The sequence below is a fragment of the Triturus cristatus genome, chromosome 8 (assembly GCF_964204655.1).
Source record: "Triturus cristatus chromosome 8, aTriCri1.1, whole genome shotgun sequence".
Lineage (NCBI taxonomy): Eukaryota > Metazoa > Chordata > Amphibia > Caudata > Salamandridae > Triturus > Triturus cristatus.
Window position 1 is genome coordinate 590995439 of NC_140591.1, and position 17481 is coordinate 591012919.

Sequence of the window (17481 nt, forward strand, 5' to 3'; positions counted from 1 at the left end):
GAAGCCGAAGGGACATCCTGACTGAAACCCGGGATAGAGGCTGAAAGAGCGGAATCATAGCCTGAATATCCCGGACTCGCTGTTTGGGAGGATAAACCCGAAACAGCATCGAATCCAGAACCGCTCCGATGAAAGGGAGCTTCTGAGAGGGACTCAGGTGCGAATTCAGCACATTGATGGAGAACCCCAGCAGATGCAGGAGGTCGGCCGTAGTCTGGAGGTGGGAGACAACTGCCTGGGGCGAACCCGCCTTCAACAGCCAGTCATCGAGGTAGGGGAAGACTGACACCCCTGACCTGCGCAGATGAGCCGCGACCACCGCCATCACCTTCGTGAATACCTGAGGGGCGCTGGTAAGGCCGAAGGGGAGCACGGCAAATTGAAAATGCTCCTGGCCTACCGTGAACCGCAGGTAACGCCGGTGGGCCGGCAGGACGGGAATGTGAAAATAAGCGTCCTGCAAGTCCACCGCTACCATCCAGGCTCCAGGGTCCAGGGCAGACTGGACCTGAGTCAGCATCTTGAACTTCTCCTTCCGGAGGAAGCGATTGACGTCCCGGAGGTCCAAGATGGGGCGCAGGCCCCCCTTGTCCTTTTTGGGGATCAGGAAGTAGTGGGAATAGCAACCACTCCCTACTTCCGGATCGGGAATGTACTTGATGGCCCCCTTAGCCAGGAGGGCCGTGACTTCCTGACGGAGAAGAGCCAAATGATCCCCCGACATGCGGTGGTACCGAGGTGGCATGGCTGGAGGGGAGGACAGAAAGGGGAGCGAGTAACCTCGGCAGATTATCTGCAGCATCCACTTGTCCGACGTAATTTCGCGCCAGTGGTGGAGGTGGAATTGAACTGGCGTGGGGTGCTACCTGAAGCTCGGATTAGGAAGGTTTCGAGGCGGAAGCGGCGGGGGTGGAAGTGGACTGCCCGGCACGCTGGTTACTAGACCCGCCCCTGCGGAACCCACGTCTGCGGCCTCGCTGAGGCTGGTTCTGCACAGGCTTGCTAGAAGAGCACGCCTGGGTACCCCTGCCCTGGCCACGAAAGGAACCAAACCCCGTCATGGCAGGAGTTTGAGGAAAGACCCAAAGACTTGGCCTTGGCACGAGAGTCTTTAAAGCGCTCCAGGGCATTGTCAGTCTTATCACCAAAGAGGTGGGAGCCATCGAAGGGCATGTTCATGAGCGAGCTCTGGACATCGGGTGAGAAGCCAGTGGAACGCAACCAGGCGTGGCGCCGCAACGCCACCATCGTGGAAATCGCCCTGCCCAACGAATCAGCAGTGTCCAAACCACACCTGATGGCAAACTTCGCCACATCCTTGCCCTCCGCAATCGCTTGGGAAAGGACAGCCTGGACCTCCTCAGAGCACTGAGGTAGAACCTCCGCCACCGAATCCCACACTGCATGGGCGTAACGGCCCAATAAGCAGGTGGTATTAACCGACCTCAACCCCAAACTGGCTCAGGAGAACAACCTCTTGCCATATTGGTCCAGCCTCTTAGAGTCCTTATCCGGCGGAGCCGAGGGAAAGGCACTCTGCGACTTCGAGGCCTGAATGACCAGGCTCTCAGGCGTGGGGTGAGTGGTCAAGAAGGCAGGATCCCTAGGCGCCGGGCGATGACGTCTAGCGACATTCTTATCCACCGGCGCCCCCGAGGCCGGCCGCAACCAAGTACCCAAGAGGACTTCGGTAAGGGCCTCATTGAAAGGGAGCAGCGGCTCCGACGACGCAGACGTCGTCTGGAGCACCTCCGTAAGGAGGTTGGTCTTAAGGGCCACCGTAGGGAGGTCGAGCTGGAGAGTCTCCGCGGCTCGACGCAGCACCATAGTGTAGGAAGCTCCCTCCTCCATAGTAGGCGGAGGCGAGGCAAACCCCGGGTCAGAAGACACATCAAGTTCACCCGCATCTTGAAGGTCATCCACTCAATCCTGCTCGGAGTCACACTGCCGCGCAAGGGGGTCCTTGGAGCAGTCCCAGTCCTCATCCGGCTCCGGGGTAGAAGGAGCCGGTCGCGGCGGCAGGACCGGAGCCGGAGAGGGGCCAGCAGCGCCAGGAGTGGCGCCCGGCCGGGGCCGAACTGGAGCCCCATCCCAATGAGGATCCCAGGTCGGAATGAAATGGTCCAAGAACCGGGGCAGGGGAGGGATAAACGGCACCCAGCGCGGCGCCTGTGGCGGAGCCAGGGGTGGCGCTGGGGCCGGAGCCAAGGGCAGCACCAGGGCCGGAGCCAGCGGCGTTGCACCTTGTGGCGCCGGAGCCACGGGGGCTGGATCCAGTGGCTCCGGGACTGACGCCGGAGGCAGTGCCGCCGGGTCAACAGGATCTGGACACGGGGCCACGGGGCTCGCAGGCGCACCGGCGGAAGCCCGACGCCTAAACAGGTGGTCCAAGGCAGCAAGAAACTCTCGCTGCTGTGCGGGAGTCGCCGACGGACCCGGGAATAGCGGATAGGGCGTGGGACTCCCAGGCTCCGTAGGAGCCGCAGGGGCGGAGTCCCTGTCCCCCACGTCCGCCTCCGGGGAGCGACGGGTGGACGTTGGAGGGCGAACACGCTTCTTCGACTTCTTCTTATTGTGTCGCTTACCAGAATCTGAAGGTGAAGACTTAGAGTCCGAGGAGCGACGCCTCCGGTCCCGCGAGCAGTCCCGTGAATGGCCCCTAGACACAGAGCAGCGGTGAGAGGAGTGCCGGACCTCCAGCAACTTCCGGCGCTGCTCCCGTAATGGCTTCGGGGCCATGGCACGGCAATCCCGACAACCCGGGAGTCGTGGTCGGTCTCCAGGCAGTAGAGGCAGACATCATGGGGGTCCACCACCATCATATTACGGTGGCACGACCCGCAAGACTTAAAGCTGGGCATCCCTACGTGCACCAGGAGACAGGAGGAGAAGAAAAAAAGTCTCAAAAAGAGGTTAAAAAATTGACCAAGGTACGTGCTCAATCAGGATCTGCGCTTTCGGCGCGGAAAAAGAAAGAACTGACGTCAGCGCGCATGGGTGGCGCCTAAGTAGCCTCCGTGACGTCGTTCCGGCGTGCACAATGCCAGTGACGGGTGCGGAGCCACACGGCGCCACCTACCGGCGCGCAGAGGTACTGCTAAGCAGAAAACTTTCCGGATCCAGACTGACGCCTGGGGAATATTCTAAGGTAAGGAATCTATCGCTAAGGTGTCTCTTTCAGATTTTAGTCTTACTGTTATTAGAATAACTTTATATTTAGGCAGGTTGACTGAAATTGTCCAAAATACTGCTTTCGTTTTTTATATGCACATCAATTGCACAAAAAAGGAATAACAATCACAGGTTTCTTCCACCACCCTTGTAAACCGTGTTTAGACACTGCTGTGGAAGAAGATTCAAACTCATGAAAGTATGGACATTTAAATTCAGTGTATCCTGTTTAACGCCATACAAATCCTATGCAGCTATGAGAAAGACCTGAAAATAAATGTATAACCTTAAATTGGTCTAGTGGCTAAACTGCTAGAATTATAATCTGTGGCTTTGGGTTTTAATATGGGCCTAACACTTGACTAACATTTCTGTGATTAAGAATAAATTACTGAATCTAGCTCTGCCTAAAATTGTAAACATGTGAAATGTAACATAATTACACATAAGTAAAATGAAATGTTGCACAATTTTAGACAATAAATCCCCACTTCATTTATTTTTGTGCTGTATAAATATGATTGCATACATGCACCTGCACAGCAAGCTTAACCACTGTCACAGACATTTTCCTTCACTTCAAATCCAGTTCATAGAAAAAAAGGATTGAAAACCAAGATGACTAAAGCAGGGAATAAGGGTGGGGAGAGAGGGAAAAGTCGTGGTCTACATGGTGAGGATTAAGAAACACAGTGATCCTTTCTCACAAGTTACTACACATTTCTAATCTTGCCCCTTCTCTTGGATCCTGTTTTTGCATGAGTTTGAAGGAAACGAAAAAGGTGACGTGAAGCTCTTAGGATTCCACAAATTAAGTTTTGAAGAATTGTTCGGCTGAACCTGAAATAAATCCATCATAGCAAAGAACGGGCCTCGCTTTCAGAGCTGTAAAGGTACCGATTCATTGCACGATGAGCTCACTCAATCCAAGTTATTTTATTTTTATTCTGTTCATTCCATTATAAATTCACAACTACAAGAGTTATCATGCAAATAAAATGTGCAACAAACATTAAGAGACGAAAGAAAGATAAATCCTGCCACCACCTAATTGTGGACGACATCAGCTTGCATATGTCAATTGTTAAATGTAATAAATCAATGTATCATTGCATATGCTTTTACTAGAATAGTATGGGTGTGTATTTTCGGATATCAGGTTGCTTTTCCACAATACACTTAATGCTTACATTTGTATGATAACTGGTGTCAATATGGAGACTTTTATTGATGCTGTTATTTCCCCAATGCCAGAATCCTATGGTGGTTGTGTCATAAGTGATCTTAATTTCATCATTTATAATGTAAACCTTTAATCACATTCTTGTTACTGTTGCTGTCTGAGAATACAGGCTGTAAAACTGATGTAATCTTCTGGAAAGGTCTACTGTCTGAACCTGTAACGTCTTTGTAACCAAAGTAGAATACGTATATGTGCGCCTGTAAGAGCGGAGGCATAATTCCACTGGCTATTAACTGAGGTTATACAATCTGAGTAACTTTCCATTTCCGAACATTCTTTCTAATGAGTGTGATTTCAGTCAATACATATGCCTGAAAAATTAGATGGGCTGATCTGGAAAATAAGAGGTGGGTGAAACTACAAGTGAAGACAGATGCGATATACATTGTGAAAAAATGTATAGGAAGGAATGTTAAATTCAATAACCAGATTGCTTCAGCTGCCTGTAAAACCTAAGACATTTGAGTCAATTTGCAGGGATGTTGGACAGAAAAATGCACTACTGTTCCTCCTTTCGTATGCGTTTTCTTGAGGATGAAGCCTCAAAGCCACTGGAGAGGATACCATTTGTTTAGCAGGCCATGGAAATACTGGATTATGTAGTAGATAGCACATGTAACTGCATCAATACCTATTATTTCTTAGCAAACATACTTCAGAGGTAGACCTTAAAATGCACAATTTTGTACCATCAACCTCTCCCCTTCACTGGGTGAAATCTGTTCCAGCTATTTACGCTCTACCATCTGAAAAAGGAATTGTTCAATGATATACCGGGCAGGTACAAGGTTCAATGTAAAAGCGAAACTTCCACCAAACAACAGGACCATCTAGTTGCCTCACTGAACAATATGCTGAAAGGGTGCATTTTGAACCCGCTCATGATTGGACTTCCCAATTTTGATATTGTTCTAAAGCAGGGAAAGGCTCGAACTCACATATTTTTAGATCTGGCTTGAGGGCACGACTGTCTGAATACCTAATGTTACCAATGTTATACAATATACATAGTAGTCTTTTCCTTCACCTATTCCGGTCTCACTTAATGCTTTTTGTATACCACCACTCCGTCTCCTATGGGGTGCTTGCACTGCAGGAAGGGTTTCAACATCTCAAAAGTAAACTGAATCATGACACATTATATTATTCATAACACAGATGGATATTATAATTATTAGAAAGCAATCGTTTTGTGTTTTTTTTCACAGCAACTAAACGTGTTTTTTTAAAGGTTTGAAAATGCAAGCCAGTGCTCCACTGCTGTTTAGGACCGCAAATAATATTAACTCAATTACTCCACTAGATGTCAGCAAATAGCGTTTCATTTGCTAGGTCACAGCGACGTGTCAAAATAGAAGCTTGCTGTTTGTGCTGCCTTCAAACAACAGACTGTGTGTGGTTTAAATAAAAATACCAGAGGTTGGGCTAATAGCAATGTAAACAAAAGAGAAAAGTTTCACCTATGTTTTATCCCCGTCTCAGCAAACTTCGTCAGATTATTGAGAAAAGAATACATGTACTGACTTAGAAAAGAAAAACATTATATGTCCATGATGCGTGTTAACAAGCTATCAAGTGTTATATTGCAAAGTGGAAAAAGTGTTTGATATCTAAGCAACTTTGACACATAACCGAGCTGTGGGACTAATCGTCTGGCATCTCAAACAAGTTTAAAACGCACCTGGCAAGAAATCAAAAGTTTTACAGGCGGTTATGTCGCTCGTGCCAATTGAGCAATAATTTAGTACGTTCAATATTTCCTGACACATTATTCATTTATTTATACAGCTGTATATAGCGCAAACTCGGCTCCGAGGCATTGCAGCGCTTTACATGAGCACCAGTACATACGCAAGTTCAGAATCATTTTTTAGGCTCAAGGAGATTAATGGTTTGACCAGAATCACAGGATATTGACCGGACGCCGGGACTTGGTCCTGCAGTTCAGGGTCTGCTTCATCAGGCCATTTGAGCACCTCGTTTTTTGTTGTTGTTTTAAAAAAAAATATTTTATTGTTTTTTTAGACAAAACAATCCTCCTCAACACAGAAGGCATGTGGACAAGCGTGCATACAATACATTCGGTCTCATTTGTCTAGGATAGACCCCTGTTTGCTGCAGTACCTCACCGGTCTCTCCGTTGGTCCCCGCACACCTGGGGTTGAGCACCTATGTTACATGTAGGAGTGATATACATACACAAAAGGCGCTACCCGACACTTCTAAATGTTAAATTATGCAACCCTTACAGTTCTACTCAATATGAGCTATTGTACATATACCACCAGGTGATATGCTTCATTATAGGACAACCCACGCTCTCCAAAAACCCAGACAGTCACCTGGAGTCAGGGAGGCACTTCTAACTAAAGGTGGACCCGTGATTTATGTGCGTTAAAAACCAATGTGGCATCCTAAACATCTGGCATCCACCACCACTTTGGACGGTAAAAGTGGTGATGGCGTACTAATTCTCCTTGTGCCTACAATTTGTTTTAAAACAAAGTGTCATGTCTATCAAGTAAAAATGTTTTTAGGATGCCACTACTATCCGGGAGTTGGTAGGGGTCGCTCAGCACCAGGCTCGCTAGCCCTACCGATTCTACATGTGATATGTGCTCCTTTTTCTTGTGCCCTCCCTTCTACCCCCCCCCCCACCGCCCCACTGTATCGTACAGTACTAATTATTCCGTCCTATATTGCACTGTACCCATGTTATATACTTTTGTTTCAACAAAAAATGGCGACAGAAGAAAAAGAACCTAAGAGAGTGAGATGAAGAGGCAAGAACGTGGTGAAAGAAAGACTTAAGAGGCGAGATAAATACCAGCCAGCCTTGGTGTTTGTCAAATGTCTCACCTCAGGTCTTTCTTTCACCACTTTCATGCCGCTTTACCTCACTAACAGGTTCTTTTTCATCTCTGTTTCCACCCTTTGTCACAGTTTTCCGATCTTTCTCTCCATCCTTTTTTTTCTCCTTTTCTGCCCTTTCTCTCTCTTGGTCCAGATAAAAGTATGATAAAGAAAACTAGGTGCAGCTCCCCAAACCTCTGCTGGCTCCCACCACTGGCACGCACCAGCACAAATTAAGCACTATTTACTGACATTTAAGAACATAGCTATGGATTGGCATCCTGCAATCATCACTGTAGTTTATTCTTCACAAACAGCATTTGCAAAGATGCTTCAGAGAACCCAAACGTATGACTGCATCACCTCAAACAGATCAGTGACATGAAGCCAAACCGGCTACCAAAAGTGGCGTCATCTGAGACTCACACAACCTCCCACCCACTAGTTTTCACTGATGTGTTTGCAGACATGCAGCACCCAGTTATGGCTTCCTTGCATTGCATTGCAAAATGTGTCTAAACTTACCCTGGAGAAGATATTTTCCAAAGAGCTGGTCAAAGATTTTTTGGCTTTATTCTTCAGAACGTCCAACTTGAACCTTCCACTTGGAGCAGCGTTTTCAGGAATGGCACTGTTCAAAACACCCTGTCGAAAAGGAGGAAAAGCATTGATATTACCTGGCTAGTTTTCTAAAATTGACCTATGTCGATCAACGACATAGCAATAGTATTTCCTCAAAAACATCAGAGAAGAAAAATACACTAGGCCTGGTATAAAACGTGTGTACAAAAAAGCTAATGTAATACTTTTGCAATTAAACAGTTATTGTATTTTAGCAAGGAATTACCTAAAATGACAAGTGCTTCCAGTTTCTGGATTAAAGAACATTTTAGGAAGAGGGGGAATGAGAGAGAGACAGAGTGTTTGTGTCTGTGTGTGTATATGTGTGCGCGTGTGTGTATCTCTCTATAAATTTATGATGCACACATTGACTCCATTCTGAATATTCTCTGAGTGGAAATAATCATCTTTACTGAAGAAACCCCTCAAGATAAAGCTGTTCTTAATTTAACTAAAACAGGAACATATTTCTAATAATCGATGAACTTATGATAGGTTACCGATGGTGTCTCTCCAATGTGAAGATGGGCCTTCTGTTTGGCTTCACACAGCTGCCTCAGATGAAGAATCACTAGCTCGTTTTCCTCTTGGTCTGTCACAGGCTTCATTTTCTGAAAAAAAGAATACACAAAAAAGGTATTGTATGTGGAGGCACAATGTTCATCGACTTTACGAATGTTCGGTGGTGCAGGATGGATACACTGGGGCAACCGATAGGAACACGTTTGTTGTCTTTCACTGATTGATTCAGCAATGCTTGAATTATGCTGCTGCAAAAAGAGTGTTTCTCAAACCTAGGAGATGACCTCCACAGGTAGCCAGGCCCTGCTTCACAAACTCTTAACACTGTCCTTAAAATGCTTTCAAATACAGTAGATCAGAGTTGTAGTTAGCCCGCTTAAGTAAACCAGATCAGATCTTCCTGAAACAACATGGAGGAAGAAAGAGGAGAGGACAGAGACTCAACAATACCAACCACCATTTGTATTTTTTTATGGAGTTTTATATAGCGCAAACTTGACCCGGTATCGGGTATCAGAGCGCTTTACATAGCACCAGTTGCATTACATGACGCCACACATTCATTTTTGTTATGCACGGGGAGATTACGTGATTTGCCCAGAATCATAGGATGTTAAGAGTCATTGCCGAGACTCGAACCCGGTTCCCCAGATTCGAGGTTGACCGCCCTAGACGTTAGGCCAACTCCTCTCACCATTGCTTTAGACAAGGGGATTTCAACAGACACACAGGAGGTCTTGTATGTCAAAATATCAACTACAAAAATGTCGACATGCAACAACAGATCCTCCAAAATATAAACCCCAGATCTTGTTACTTTGAGGACACTGTGCAAGATGACATCTCAGAGTCAATACAGCAGCAGGGCAATATTTAAGGGTCGCTGTTTGGATTCCACACCCAGGAGTACCAGAGCAATGCCATATTTTATTTAAATAATCCCATATTTTGTAAGCAGGTGGTAATAGTGCCGAGTTAAAAAAAGATCCTGTTATAGGGCTACCCCAGGATGTTTTTTACTCTACAAAGCTACAATCATCTCAGCTAGTTAGCTAAAGCTACATCGGTCCCAGTCACACAGCTATGAATAGTTACTGCACATGTCTGAAGCAGCTTTCTGCTGGCAGGACATGTTGTGATCCCAGAGGAAATTGTGTTTCTGATAGTTAATCCACAAACTCCTGAGCTGGAATCATAATCCATCTGATCTGTCTGCCAGTAATGGCTCCGCCATGTCTGCCGTCTTCACCCAGCAGGTTCATGATGAAGCCATAATATGTCCTCGAAGCTATAGTATCTTACATGGATAGCTTGTACATCTAGCTTGAATCTGGCCTTATGATGAACAGCATTAATAAAGACCAATGATCTGCAATGCTGTAAAGAGCCCTTGCATTTTTCCTTCAGTGCATGGCCCTCTGAGGCAAACTGCGTAAATGAACAAAAGAGGGAGCTGTAATAGTAAATAGATGAATGTATCTGCAGTAAAAGATGTAGTTTCAGTGGCGGCTCCTACCCTAAATCGGAGGAGTGTTGCCCCACCGCTCCTAAAGCAGTGAAAAGGGCATAAATAAAACGATAATAACAAAGTTATTGTTTTATTTTTTGTTGCTACGGGGCTGGGATCGGGCGGGGCGGGGCTGGTGGCTCATGGAGGAGGAGTGGACTGCGCACACTAAGTGCGCATGACTGCTTGGATGGACGTTTAGGCCGGCCAAGCAGTCATGCACACTTTGCAAAGTCCCCACCAGGTTGCATTACACTGCCTGATGGGGAATATGCAGAGGCTCCCTGTCCCCATCTGACCGCCGATCCACAGCGCTCAGACCAATTAAAGCGCTGCATTGCAGCGTTGTGATTGGCAGGGGAGCATGTGTGCCTATGAGCTTCCTGCTGCTGCTTCAGGACTGGAGTTAGGAGGAGCAGAGAAGGAGAAGAGACGCTGCCGTCGGAAATGTACGTTAAAAGAAAATATATTTTACCCCCCTTTTCCTCAGCATGCCCCTGCCCCCCCCCCCCCCCCCCCCCCATCACCCCTTTCCGTATCAGCCACCACTGGTAGTTTTTAGGCTGCACTGCAAATCATGGATTAAAGTAAACTAACCAAGTACAGTGTAATGTGTGAAAATGATTGATAATGAGGGCGAAATAAAAGAAAGCATTAAGTGTCGAGATAAAAGCACAGGGGATCAACAGGGGGGATTGAAAGATACAGTTCTTTGTAGGACTAATTTACTGGACGAAGTTAAAACATACTCTGCACCTCGGGACGTCAAAAAGTATGTGCCTCGGTTTCAAAATGCTATCTTTTCACCTTAATTCAACAACTAATTGTATGTCAATTATGTTTTCTGATGAATGTATAAACTGCACTTATATTAGTAACATGGATGAATGCTTCATTGTAACAAAACCTCTAAAGAAAAACGTCAAAGAGAAAATAGCACGTTGAAGCTTTTTTAACATTATTACGCCAAAGGTAAGTGATGTAATGCTGCTTCTGCAAGGGCTTTTTTTTTATCAACCTGCCTGCACACCAGCGATTCATTCCTTTGGTGTGGCTGTCACAAAAACGCTGTAAAATGCACGTGTTCAGTTTCAAATAACAGAGAAAATGTTCTTCCTCTGAACCTAAACAAATTGCGTTCCGCCAAAGGGAATTATACATTTGATGCGAAGAAAGTCAACTTCAGTTTTTGGGCAAGAAAAATTACAGTCAAAAAGAACTTGTTGGAGAGTCTGGTTTCGTTATCTGTCTTTAAAGAGGTATTTATGAAAAGGTTGAAATGAGTTTGCCTGACATTAAAGTCCATCTTGCATATTTAATTCTGCACAGCATAAGGTACTGGCTCTCACCAGGAAGCTCAGAGACTGCAAATTAGGTTCTGATAGAAACAGAAGCCACAGCTGATTATTCTTTAAAAATAGTCCTTGTTGTGACCAGAATGAGAGCTCAAGCCCATCTTTGAGAATCTGTCAAAATTACGCGCTCAATAGATGTCAAGCTGGCTGTAGTATTCGGATTTATTTAAATTATTTTACCTTGTTGACAAACTCATATTTCTCTTTGCATTATGATTAATTGTACACGGATATTTGCTGAAGCTTATCCATTGAGCTTTACATCTTCTTCTCCATAAAATAATACAGAATTTTACAAAATGAAGACCATAATGCTAAAACTCTACAGATAAGTATTTAATAGGAGGCAACTCCCGGCAACAAAGTAGCCTTCTACCTTCCATCGGTAATCATGGTTACTTGGGGGTGGGGGTGGATGTAATCTCACTATTAGAGCTATTCAGTCAATCTAGCATTTCCCCAGTGGGATTTAGGCCTTGGATGCAGGTTTTGAAAGCATAGGGCTGCTCCTGGGGTCTCTGACACTTTTCACAGTTCCCGGCATTAAGTGCAGCAGGCACAGGGAGGCTTCATGAGAGAGGGAGGGAGGGATGGGGAAGTTAGCGAGAAAGACGTCAGAGGCGGAAAAGAGTCAGAGAGAAAGAAAAGATGGATGGATGGATCGATGGGAAGAGAGATTGTGCAAGGAATTGAAGAGCGGTGTGGTTAGACCATTTTTGCCAAGCTATTTTTGGTTCCCCAGTCCTACCCTGATCACAGTCTGCATGTCCTCATATGAACTGCGGCCTCAGAATATCAGAATATTTTATTTTGCAGCACAGAATCAACACAAAAGTGTCAACATCTCAATGATCACACCTCACAGACAACATCAGTATTATACATTAAAAAAGAAAACCTTTCAGTTTCCTAGAGCACCACATTCCCAACTTAAAAATCTTTGTCAGGGACGATCTGGGAATATAGAAGGGCAGAAGACAGGATGCAAATCTTCTCTCATCTCAGGCCTACAGCTGCATAATGCTTACGTGAGCTATGAAATATTAGAATGCTACATTGCAGCCATGCAAACCGTGATGCTGGAAAATATTTGATTGAAATACTAGAGATGAACATCTCCCCAAACATGGCCCAATAAACATAATTAATGCAAAGAAAACAAGCGAAAGATAGTCCAGACAAAAAAATTGTGACGATGAGTGGCCATGCCAGGCTTGATGTCAGATGGCTTCTGCTACAGAACAATCTTTGAGCAACAACAATTCTTACTGGTATCAACCTCGATGTTTTCCTTTTTTTTTTTTTTTTTTTTTTTTTTTTCAATTTTTACAGTGGTGGAAAAGGGATTGGCGATTTATGCTTCATAGAAACAAATACAAATATAAATACAATAGATTAAAAATAAACAACAGCAAAAGAAAAGGAAATACATGACAGTTGATGATAAAAAACAACTTATTAGTTTGCTAACCAATCCTGAAATGGGGCCCAGTTTTTAGCAGCAATTAAACGTCTTCTCCTTCCCTGAAACTTACGTACAGCAGTTTCTAATTTAAACCAAGCCAACATCCTGGCCTGCCAATGAAAGAAAGTAGGAGGTTGAGGGTTTATCCAAATAGAAGTAATACAGAGTCTAAACATTGCCATTGCAATGAACAAAAAGGAATGAAGATGTCTTGATCTGGTAGTATCCATTGCATATTGATAGCCTGTAATTACCATTTCAGCAGAAATTTTAATTGAAGATTGGGTTATCTGTGTGAGAAACATTTCAATTTGATTAATGAAGAGTGATAATTCAGGGCAGCCAAAAAACATGTGAAGAGAATCCGCAGATGGAAATTTGCATCTTGCACATGACAAACTTGTGGCCCCAAGGGCAATCCCCCATCTGGCTAATTTAGCTGGGGTATAATAAAGATTAAACATAGCCATATAACTTTGGGTACGGAGAGTACCGAGACAAAAACCGTCTTGGCTAACATAAGTGGTACCTTTAAATCTATAGTGGGTACCCCAAATTTGACCGCCCATTTATTATTAAAATCCGAGAGATCATCTGGTAATCGGGACAACAAAGTTTGATACAATATACCAATTTTAGCTTTTTTTTTAACCAATTCAAATATCAAAATCTTCTCAAACAATGCTGGATTTTCTAAGAGTTTTTTATCGAGAAAACTTCTGATTTGAAGATATTTAAAAAAGTGGTTAGATTTGTGTTGCAAAAAAGAGAAAGATGCTAGCATGCCAGAGTCAGCTAAGTCGCCTATATCAGTAAGGCCTTGCAAGGCCCAGATAGCAGTTATTGAATCTTGAAATATCACTGGAGGGAGCCCGGACGCATTCAATGGAGTATGAAAATTAATTTTGTAATTAGAAAAAAGACGACAAATTTTTTGCCAGATCGTAAACATGGCCCATGCTACCTTAAACCTCGTTTTTTTAAAATAACTTGGTTCTAAAATACGTGTTAATATCCCTTGTGTAGCATTGCCTAAGGAAATTGAATATATTGAAGGAGCCAGAAATGGCGGTAATACCACCTTCTTACCAAATAGTGAAAAAGCGAAATGTTGGATCATCGCAGCCCAATAATAGTAAGTAAGATTTGGAACTGACCAGCCCCCGCGTTCTTGCAGGAGATAAGTCCATTTAGCAGCTCGTCGTGGCTTACGGTATGCCCATAAGAACCTCTGGCAAATTCTTTGTGCTTTTATTAGAGTAGAGTTAGGAACTAATAGCGGGATAGACCTGAATAGATATAAAAATTTTGGAAGTACCAACATTTTAAGAACATTACAGCGCCCGAATAAGGAGAGATGGAGGTGGTTCAGCCGTTCTAGTTTGTTATGAAGCTGATCGATAATGGGAGAATAGTTTAGATCTGAAATTTGACCAACATCCGCCGAGATCTGAATACCTAAATATGTCGCTTGTGAAGCAATAGGAGCGGTTGTTATTGGCATAGCTGACGATTGCAAGATTTGAGTTTTTGTGATATTTAACTTATAGCCAGAGATTGAGCCAAATTGGACTGCTAAAATCTCCAATGCAGGAAAAGAAACAGTAATATTATTTGTTAACACTACTATATCGTCAGCATATGCCAGTGTTTTGTACTCAATTCCATGAACAATAATTGGAGAGATGTTTTGTGCTCTTTCTATCAGGGATAAAAAAGGATCAATATATAAAGCGAAAAGGAGAGGGGAACAAGGACACCCTTGTCTGGTGCCACGAGTAATAGGAAAATAGCTTGATTCCTCTCCTGAAATACGGATGTTAGCGATTGGGGAAATATATAATGTTTGCAAGGCTAGGATAAATTCAGGCGGTATCCCTTTCCAATGAAGAACGGCCCAGAGATAGCCCCAGGAGACCCTGTCGAACGCCTTCTCGGCGTCCAACAGGATCACACCCAGGGGAGATTTTGTAATCTGAGCCCAATCTAAAAGTGCAATAACACGCTTGATATGATCGGTAGTATCTCTACCCTGAATAAAACCATGCTGACGAATGGAAACTAACGGAGAAATAATTTGAACAAGACGAAATGCTAAAACCCTGGAATAAATTTTACTGTCGGTGTTAATTAATGCTATGGGCCGGTATGATGCTGGATTTAGTTCATCTTTTCCTTTCTTTTTGAATAGTACAATGGTCGATTGTCGCCAGGTCTCAGGAATGACCCCCCTCTGAGCGAGCTGAAAAACTTCAAGCATCTGTTGTTTAAATAAATGTGAAAAAGTTTTATAAAATTCAAGATGTATGAGATCAGGTCCTGCCGCTTTGCCAGAAGACAAAGATTTTATGGCAGCTTCGATTTCTTCCCAACTTATAGGTTCGGCCAAGGTTAAATTCTGGTCGGGAGAGGTCTTCCGAGTTTCAAGGGATTTTAAAAAATGATCCAGTTGCCTTTGTTGCTGCTGAAAAATGTTTGGTTCCTCAGTATATAAAGTTGAATAGAAATCCACAAAGGTGTTTAACACACCATTAGGTGAATCTTGTAGAATACCAGATCGATCTTTAACCTTTATTATATGACTAGCTATTGCCCTTTGTTGTACTCTTTTTGCCAAGACCTTGCCTGACGCTTCACCAAACTCATACATTGATGTACGAAATTGAAAGTACTTAGTAGCTATATCAACATATAGAGGATCAAGGAGATTAGCCTTGGCAAGAGCGACCGCTTTCTGACAAGTGGTTAGATCTCCACCGATACGGATACTGGTGCTTAAGTCTAGCTCGGCTTGTTGAAGTGCTAGAACTCTATTTTTAAGATTTTGCTGTTCAGTTTGCCATCGATAGGACGCAATTCTCTTAGTTTCCCCGCGCAGGGCAGCTTTAAAGGTATCCCAGACTAGGCCTACAGATGCTGAATAGCTATTGATTGAAAAGAAGTCTGGAATCCAAGCTGACATCCGTTCCTGATATAGTTTATCCAACAGTAGCTTCCTATCAAAAGTCCAAGGTCTAATATGATGCGGAGGTCGATTCCAAGGAAAACTAAAAATTATGGAATTATGATCGGATATAGTCCGTGGGTCGAGCCATACCTTAATAGATTTCAAAACTTCAACAGAGGCAAAGGCATAATCTATACGAACCAATTTTTGATGGGGTATTGAATAAAAAGTAAACCCGTTAAGGGCTGGATTACTAGCATGCCATATATCTACTAAACCATGTTCAAGTAATAATATACGAAGTGCTTTATAGACCTGGGGTTTCCTACCAATATAACCGGTTGATTTAGTGATGTCTAGCCCGCTAGGAAAATTAATATTAAAATCACCACAGAAGATTAACGGGTGCGACCAATTAGCTAATTCTACGTTTAAATCCATCAGAATCTGTGGATCATCCAAGTTGGAAGCATATATTGAACAGATCGAAAGTACAGAATTATTGATGAGCAATTCAGCGATTAACCATCTACCTGTGTTATCTTGTTTAGTTCTCTTAAGTTGGGCAACCCCTACTTTTGAAATGATAGCAACACCCCTAATAGTGGAGGTTTGTCTGGTGGTAGCCACTAAATCATAGCCCAAAAACTTAAGGTAGTGCCGATTGGCCCAAGAAATATGAGTTTCTTGCAGGCAGATCAAATCCACTTGCATAGCCTGCATCAGCTTATAAAAGATCCTACGCTTCCTAGGATCATTTAACCCACAAATATTCCAGGTTGCACAAGTCAGTTTACGATTTGCCATTTAAACATAATAAAGAAGGAGAACATCATATATATATACATATGTATACCTTGGAAAAAAATTATATGGAGTATACCACCAACATATCAAAGAAGAACACATAATTAACATCTTAGACGAAATTGAAATCACACTGCCATGCATCTTACTTATATCGCCAGTCACCTCAAGTATCCACCACAGTACCACCCAGTGACCCTCCCAACCCCCCCAACCCACCTTCCAACCCCCCCTCCCCCCCCGTTGCCCCCCCCCTACCCCTTAAACAAAAACGGGAGCTCAGGACCGGGGTCCTTGTGATGGTTGAGTAAGCGTCGCACCACGCTCCGCTGGGCCTAAAACAGTATACTTAATATTATAGGAGAATCGGTCCTATCAAAATCATATTGATGTGATAGAGAAAAAAAGAGATCCGTTAGCGTCCTTATAACCCATTGACTTGATGAGAAAAAAAAGAAATGCAGCAACATTTTTTTTTTTTATGTTATATAAGTCAATACCCAAAAATGAATGATAATCCCCATTCTAAACAATAATTGCAGTCATGGTCATTGTTTTTTTTTTTTTTTTTTTTTTTGCCACTTTTTCCGCTCCTTTTTCCCCTACATTGTGTCCAGATAGTCCCTTGCGGTTATTTCAGAAAGAAAAAATTTTGTTTCTGACTTGTATATTATTTTCAATTTTGCTGGGAAAAGCAAAAAAGCTTGGGCACCTTTCGCTTGAAAAAGAGGGATCTGCTGACGGAGATGCCAACGGCGTTCCACTGTCTCTGCTGCAAGATCGGGTCGGGCAAAAAACTGGCAGCCCTTGGCAGATCTTTTTTTGTTAGGTCGAGCTAGATCGAATATACATTCACGGGCAAGAAAAGTGTTAAAACAAACCAGGATAGCACGTGAATAAGAACTGTTAGTATTGGTAGAGGGTGTTTTCTTTCTTTTTGAAAACAGAAAGCGATGTGCTCTCTGGATTTCTTGGTTCCAATTCCATTGG

General features: G+C 43.7%; 1 protein-coding gene across 5 annotated transcripts in view; it reads right to left on the reverse strand.

The window, feature by feature from the left end:
- TBC1D4 (TBC1 domain family member 4) overlaps positions 1–17481 on the reverse strand; it is a 623735-nt gene that overhangs the window by 151730 nt on the left and 454524 nt on the right. For all 5 annotated transcript variants that reach the window (XM_085622014.1, XM_085622012.1, XM_085622013.1 and 2 more), the window contains 2 exons: positions 8389–8499; positions 7793–7912 (listed from right to left, as the gene is read on the reverse strand). In XM_085622014.1, the coding sequence (XP_085478140.1) occupies positions 7793–7912; positions 8389–8499 (231 nt within the window). The remainder of the gene's footprint in view (positions 1–7792; positions 7913–8388; positions 8500–17481) is intronic.